The sequence below is a fragment of the Octopus bimaculoides genome, chromosome 26 (assembly GCF_001194135.2).
Source record: "Octopus bimaculoides isolate UCB-OBI-ISO-001 chromosome 26, ASM119413v2, whole genome shotgun sequence".
Taxonomy (NCBI): domain Eukaryota; kingdom Metazoa; phylum Mollusca; class Cephalopoda; order Octopoda; family Octopodidae; genus Octopus; species Octopus bimaculoides.
The window spans coordinates 4,266,763-4,274,933 of record NC_069006.1 but is presented as its reverse complement, the minus strand read 5'-3'; the positions used below and the strand labels follow the sequence as shown (position 1 = coordinate 4,274,933).

Genomic DNA, 8,171 nt, shown 5'->3' with positions numbered 1-8,171 from the left:
ACTCAATAAACACTCACAACGCCCGGTCTGGGAATCGAAACTGCGATCCTATGACCGCGAGTCCTCTTCCCTAACCACTGGGCCATTGCGCCTCCACTTTGCTAAGAGTAAACCACTATTAAATAGCATTCATTGATCTGGAGAAGGCGTTTGACAAGGATCCTTGTTGTCTGGTGATTGCTAAGTAAATTAAGGATAAATGAATGACTTGTTAAAGTTATGCAAGCAGTGAGGCAAGAGTTCAGTAAGTAATTTAGTGTGGAAGTAGGGGGTCGATTAGGGTTCAGTTGTTTGCCCCCCTCCTTTTTACTACAGTTCATCAGGTCATTACAGAGGAGTTAAAGATTAGCCGTTCATGGGAACTTGTATGACCTACCACATGCCAACAAATGTGGAAGATAAGATGCACTTTTTTACCCTCTAAAATGTCTCCAAAAATTCGCCCTGGGTCCTATATGCGAAGATGTGCCTCCCATGAGTTTTAATGTACTAAAAGCACTTTTTCCAAAGTATGCATTGCTGAAATTGGAGTGCATCCAACAAGCCTGAGCATTGTTTATGCAATCAAATATAGTGAATATATTGAAGGTTTAGAGAGGTAACTCTAGACATGGAAACATCATCATTGTTTAATGTTCGCTTTCCATGCTAGCATGGGTTGGATGGTTTGACAGGACTGGCAAGCCAGAAAGCTACACCAGGCTCCAATCTGATCTGGCAAGGTTCCTGCAGCTGGATGGCCTTCCTCACCAACCACTCTGAGAATGTAGTGGGTGCTTTTATGTGCCACTGGCACAAGAGCCAGTCAGGCAGCACTGGCATCGATCATGCTCAAATGGTGCTTTTTACATGTCACGGGTACAGGAGCCAGTCAGGCGGAACTGGCAATGACCACGCTCGAATGGTACTTTTTAAATACCACCAGCACGGGACCAGTCAGGTGGCACTGGCAGTGACCACGTTCGTATGGTGCATTTTATGTGCCAGTAGGACTGGCATCGACCGCGCTCAAATGGTACTTTTTACGTGCCACCAGAACGGGTCCCAGTCTGATGGTTCTGGCATCAGCCACAACAATGATTTCACTTGACTCAACAGGTCTTCTCAACAGTTTTATTGCCCAATGATTGAAGGGTACTCTTAAATGGGCTGGTTATGCGGCACTGGCAGAGGCCACGGTTATGGTCTCACTTGGCTTGCCAGGTCTTCTCAAGCACAACATATCTCCAAAGGTCTTGGTAGCTTGTCAGTGCCTCTGTGAGGCCCAATGTTCAAAGGTTGTGCTTCACCACCTCATCCCAAGTCTTCCTGGGTCTACCTCTTCCACAGGTTCCCTCAACTGCTAGGGTGTGACACTTTTTCACACAGTTGTCTTCATCTGTATGCATCACATGACCATACCAGCACAGTCGTCTCTTTTGCACACATCTGAACTTCTGATGTCCAACTTTTCTCTCAGAGCGCTTACACTCTGTCGTGTATGCACACTGACATTACACATCCAGCAGAGCATACTAGCTTCGTTCCTTGCAAGCTTACACGTTCTCAGTAGTCATAGCTCATGTTTCACTGCCATGTAGCATGGCTGTTCACACACAGGCATCATACAGTCTACCTTTCACTCTGAGTGAGAGGACCTTTGTTACCAGCAGAGGTAGGAGCTCTCTGAACTTTGCCCAGGCTATTCTTATTCTAGCAGCTATGCTCTCAGAGCATCCATCCTTGCTACTGACTTGGTCACCTAGGTAACAGAAACTATCAACTACTTCTAGTTTTTTCCCCCAGCATGTGACGGAAACTGTTTTCTGCACATTTTCAGTGTTTATTGCTCCTGAGCATTTGCCACACGCAAAAACTATCGTCCCAGTTAGCCTTCCTTTGATATTGCTGCACCTCTTATGTGTCCATAGCTTACACCGGGTACATCTTGTGGAATTTCTACCTATGCCTTTTCTACAAATCGAGCAGAGCCATCTACCTTCCTACTTACTAAGACTTTGGTTTTTGCTAGGTTAACTCTAAGGCCCTTCAATTCTAGACCTTGCTTCCACACCTGAAACTTCTTTAGTTCTCAAAGTGACTTAGCTATTAGAGCAAGGTCATCAGCATAGAGGAGCTCCCAGAGGCATCCTATCCTGGAGGACTATGATGAATAAGAGGGGGCTGAGGACTGATCGTTGGTGGAATTCTTCACTATACTCATTGCCAACCCTCACCTTACTGACAGCATCCCTACAATTGAGAAGTCTTAAAGTAAATCTAGCAAAGGTAAAAGTTTTAGCACAAAATGATAGAACAGAAGACTAAGAGTTTAAAATATAAGTTAGATCCTTTATAAATTCTCAGTTTACATTCAGTAGTGTTTGAGTTTTGTCCTCTTTCAGCTGAGCAAACTATTTGATTGACTCAGCTCTAGCCACCTTTACAAATTTGGGGTCTTTGTAGTATCAATTTGAGGAATATGTAGAATAGACAAGAAGTTTCCATGAAACAGGGATTCAATCCAATTTCGTTTGTATTCCTGGTTGTAACCATTTCATTTCATTTGGTGGCTGCTTAAATTTTTGTGTGCAGCCTGATATTTTGGAAGATAATTCTGGCATGGTATCAATAATTCCATTCAATGACGCAGGTTTCTTCCTCATTAATGTTATTTTCACTGAAACTAGACAAATCAAAACATTTTTTTCATTAAAATTGAAATACATCCTTTTCAATATTTTCAATTTTCTGAAAGAGAAATTCTTCAAATTCATCTTTGGAAATTGGTTTTATTCTTCTTGTGATGTGATCATGTGATCAACCAAACTTATCACATGTTGTTATACATTGCTGGTCACAATGCACTTTGCATTGTTTTTTTCAGCTTTCAAATGATGCCACCCTGCTGCCAAGGCAAGCAAGTCAACAATCCCCTTAATTAGAAGGCTGGTCCATTGCAGGGTTGTGTATCTGCCACGACTGCAATTTTGCTTGGCTCGCTGGGTCAAAGATTTAGGGACATCCTAATTGAGAAATTTGGGGAAAGGGAGGAGCAGCTACAGGTTTGTGACATAAAGGGCAACTGGGAATTCCTGAGGGACAGCTTGCTGAGTGCTACAGACCAAATCTGTGGCTGGTGCAAAGTCCCAGATAACTTTGTTCACTTTTCCAGGCAAGCAGGGAAAAGTGGACACCATTATGATGAGGAATGTGTGGATGTGTGCGAGTCTGTTACTTCTGTTGTATGTATTCGTATTTGATTAAGAAACTTGAGAGTCAGACACACATACACACACATGGGGTGGACGGGCAAACCAGCATCCTTCCACTTTTGATCTAAAAAGCTGAGGTTAACTGATGAGTCTATGTAATGCATTCATGTATTTATTTGTTTGAGGTGAATTGATAGACTCCTCTTCCATTAGAAGAAACAATAATTCATTTAATAACATCTATGTGTGTATATGTGTACACATGTGTGCATATATGTACACACACACACACACACACATATATATATATGTGCAGGTGGCACGTAAAACACACCATTTTGAGTGTGGCCGTCGCCAGTTCCACCTGATTGGCCCTCATGCTGGTGGCATGTAAAACACCCACTATACTCTCGGAGTGGTTGGCGTTAGGAAGGGCATCCAGCTGTAGAAACTCTGCCAAATCAGATTGGAGCCTGGTGTCGCCTCCTGGTCCACCAGTCCTCAGTCAAATCGTCCAACCCATGCTAGCATAGAAAGCGGATGTTAAACGATGATGATGATGATGATGATGATGATATATATATATATATATATATATACGTGTGTGCATATATGTATGTACGTATGCATAACATCCTTCAGATTATGTTATACATTTGTCATAAATATAAGGGTATAAATTATCACAAATGATAAAACTGTATTGTTGGGGAACAAGATGTTATACATTGTATATATTGTTGGAATAGTTGAGAAATATACTTATTATATTACATATTGTTGAAATACATAACAAAATTTACATCATGTACTATACGGTGTTGAATATATACTCTTATATATATTACATGTTATACATTGTTAGAATATGTAATAAAACACATCATAAACCATATATTGTTATATATGATATGTATTACATGCTATACATATTGATGCAATATATGATAAACTTTATATCATATACTAGGTGTTGGAATAGATGATAATCATCATCATCATTTATCGTTTGTTTTCCATGCTGGCATGGGTTGGATATTTCGACAGGAGTTGGCCAGCTGGAGAGCTGAACCAAACTGTCTGTTTTAGCATATTTTCTATGGCTATGTTATGTTTTAATACAGAATTATTAACTTGGATTGCATTACTCAAATGCAAGCCAATAATGGAGTCAATATGTGAGCAAATACAATGCAATATATACTCAGAAATACACGCTGATTAAAAACAAAAAAAAAACCAGAACCTAAAGATCCATGTGCAAAAAGTACCATGCCTCTTTCGGAACAAACCAGTATGCAAATTAGAAGACAGTCAAAAGTTCACTTTTAAAGGACACAAGGTGAATGCATGAAATAAAGCAGAGTCACTAAATTTAATTCATCGTAAGGTAAATACCACCATGACCGATATCCAAAATACAGTGGAGAAGGCTAGCCACTGGATTTGGTCAAAAAGAGACGATGAGAGATGGCTAGAGAAATATTGAGCTTTGTTTTATTAATCAGTTGATCTAGCAAGTAGGGCCTCATATCAGTGAGGGTGGCCGGTGTGCATTGATGCTGTTGAGAGGGTAGGCCCCGAAACGGCGTGCATTCTCTCCTGATGACCCCATACACTTGCTGGCTTCCGGTATGCGGAGTTCTCGACTGGTAGCACTTGCATGTGCGAGTTGTTTGCAAGACATCTTAGTCAGAACATAGAATTAAATTAGAGCAAATTAACGGGCTGGATGCCCTTTCTAATGCCAACCACTTTAAATGGTGTGCTGGGTATTTTTATATATGCCACCAGCATGTGGTTTCCATGTGACATCAAAACAAGTGCCTTTTGTGTGTCACCAGCGCCTGTGAGCTCACAAGACAAGGACAATATTATATTATACAGAGGCACAAGTATTGCTATATGACTAAGATGTTTACTTCCCGACCAAATTGTTTCAAGTTCAGTCCCACCTTGGGTAAGAATCTTCTACTATAACCCTGGGCCAAAGCTTTGTTATAGTGTTGTTGCCTTGTACGAATACATACAAGTGACACAAGATCCATATCATAAGTAACAGATTCTCACATTCATCATCGTAATGATGTCCTTTTTTCGTTGCTTGCCTGGAAAAGTGAATAAAGTTATCTTTATGATGATGATGATGAGTCAGATTTTCTGTATCTGGATGTTTCCTGTTGCCTACTCTCACCTATTTTCAAACAAGGAAATATTTCCCCATGGCCAGTTAAATTTGGGGAAGAATATTGGAAATGAACAATGCTGCTTGTATGACTGGCAATCATTTAATGCCTATATATCCATGCTGGTATGGGTCAGATATGATTCACTGAGGCAGATTTTCTATGGCCAGATGCTCTTCCTGTCACCAACCTCCATTCTTCACCTTGTTTCCCGGCAAGGAAATATTTTCTCCTGAGCACAGAAGATCATAAACGAACAGCAAGACTTGTGTGTTAGAGTTGTTTGTTTGCAATTAGCATGTGATGTCCAGAAAGGAATTGCCACTCCGTTGGATATGATGACAAGTGTTTCGATTAATCCAATCAATGGAACAGCCTGCTTGTGTAATTAACGTGCAAGTGGCTGAGTATTCCATAGATATGGGTATCCTTCAGGTAGATTCAGTGTGACACAGAATGCAACAAGGCTCGCAACTCATTTTTGCCAGTGGAATGGACTGGAGAAATGTGAAATAAAGTGTCTTGCTCAAGAATGCACAGCTAGGAATTGAACTCATGATCCTATGATCATGAGTCAAATACCCTAAGCACTAAGCCATGCACCTTCACAATGTCATGGTAAGGTGAGAGAACACACTTGACAGGCTTCTCTACAGTTTCCACTTACCAGATTCACTCACAGGGCTTTGGTCAACCTGAAGGTGTAATATGAGACACTTGTCCAGAGTGTCTAGCAGCGGGACTGAACCCAAAACCATGATGTTGTAAAGCAAACTTCTTAACTACCCAGCCATGCTTCTCTTAAGAAATACATTTGAGACTATTCTGTACTACGTAGTGAAGTATTTGTGGTTATTAGAACTCAAAAACTTCTGAAATCTGAGGATAATTTCTGCATACAACAAATTCCATGGCCCTTTTGATACCAACCCAACTGAACCCCCCCCCCCTGGTTTTGTGGTACAAACTTCTTGTTTAAATCGATCTGATTTAAAACCTTCCATTCAAATTTCCAATCACAACTTCATAATGACAAAGTTATTTTACAAAATTCTTCAAAAACAAAAAAAAAGCAGTGTATTACAACAGAAATATGGTAACAAAAGGACCGAATTCCTTCTGTTCTCCAGCAAATATGAAGTCCAGAGATAAGAGACCTTTTCCTTTTCAGGAATAAAATCAGAACACAGACTGTTTGTTTCGTATTTTAAGAAAAAAAAAACATCCCTATTATTTAATTTCACAATGTAGAAAGTATCATATTTTTAGCTAAGAAAAAGAAAGAAAAGGGTCCTTAATAGAATTATAATTACATTAAGAGGAGGGGATTTATGTTCCTTCCAGACCAGATTCTAGAATCTTCAATAAATAACTGCCTAATTCTTCATCCTGTAATTAGAAGAAAAAAAGAGTGAAACAATGTTAGCATAAAAACATATTAGAAATACTTGGTTCCCTTATTTTCAGTATCAACAACAGTATTAGTGACTTCTATTCTTACATCATCATCATCATCATCATCGTTTAACGTCCGCTTTCCATGCTAGCATGGGTTGGACGATTTGACATATAATTTTATATAAATACTATATTTTGGCAATGTGCGCGTGTATATCATTATATAAGCACCATTCGAGCGTGGCCAATGCCAATGCTGGTGGCACGTAAAGAGCATCATTTGAGCGTGGTTGAAGCCAGTGGTACCTGACTGGCACCCATGCCGGTGGCACATGAAAAGCACCATTCGAGCACGATCATTGTCAGTGGCGCCTGACTGGCTCATGTGCCAGTGACATGTAAAAAGCACCATTCGAGCATGGTCAATGCCAGTGCCACCTGACTGGCTCATGTGCCAGTAGCATGTAAAAAGTACTCACTACACTCTCGGAGCGGTTGGCATTAGGAAGGGCATCCAGCTGTAGAAACCTTGCCAGATCAGATTGGAACCTGGTGCAGCCTCCTGGCTTGCCAGTCCTCAGTCAAATTGTCCAACCCATGACAGCATGGAAAGTGGACGTTAAACGACGATGATGATGATGCAAAATATATAGATATATCATCATCATCATTATTTAACTTCCAGTGTCCATGCTGGCATGGGTTGGACAGTTTGACCAGAGCTAGCAAGCTGGGGAGCTGCACCAGACTCCAGTCTGATTTGGCATGGTTCCTATGGCTGGACGCCCATCCTATTGTTAACCACTTTACAGAGTGTGCTGGGTGCTTTTACATGGCACTGCAAAACCATTTTTACATGGTGCTGCATGAGCGTTTTTATGTGACACAGCCACAAGTGCTTTTCACCACTAGAGGCATTAGATATCAACACTTCTGCTGTGGAGTAGAGGTCTTCTTCAGTACAGTAAGGTGCCAGACGTCTTGGTCCTATCCACTTACTAAGGTTATCTCTACAGATTTTCTATAGATATTATGGCCAGCACTGATCTGTAACAATGTTTTGTATGTGCATACACTTAATGTAAGAAGCTTGCTTCCCAACCACATGGTTCCAGGTTCAGTCCCACTGCGTGGCACCTTGGGCAAGTGTCTTCTACTATAGACTCAAGCTGACCAAAGCCTTAAGAGTGGATTTGGTACACGGAAACTGAAAGAAGCCCATCATATATATATATATATATATATATATATATATATATATACACACACACACACAATTATAAATAAGGGTAAAAGAAAATTTTTTCTGCCAATATGCTGAAAAATAGACGTTAGAACGTCTAACTATACACAATATTTTTCACTATAAATACACAGCATGCTGAAACGAAGA

The 8,171-nt window shown here is 40.4% G+C and overlaps 1 protein-coding gene across 1 annotated transcript in view; it reads right to left on the bottom strand.

The window, feature by feature from the left end:
• Window positions 1-2,310: 2,310 nt before the first annotated feature.
• The window catches only part of LOC106883976 (integrator complex subunit 11-like), a 32,499-nt gene continuing 26,638 nt past the window's right edge, over window positions 2,311-8,171 (bottom strand). The window contains 2 exon segments of the mRNA XM_014935135.2: window positions 2,311-2,665; window positions 6,694-6,769. Of these exon segments, the coding sequence (XP_014790621.1) occupies window positions 6,710-6,769 (60 nt within the window). The 3' untranslated portion in view covers window positions 2,311-2,665; window positions 6,694-6,709.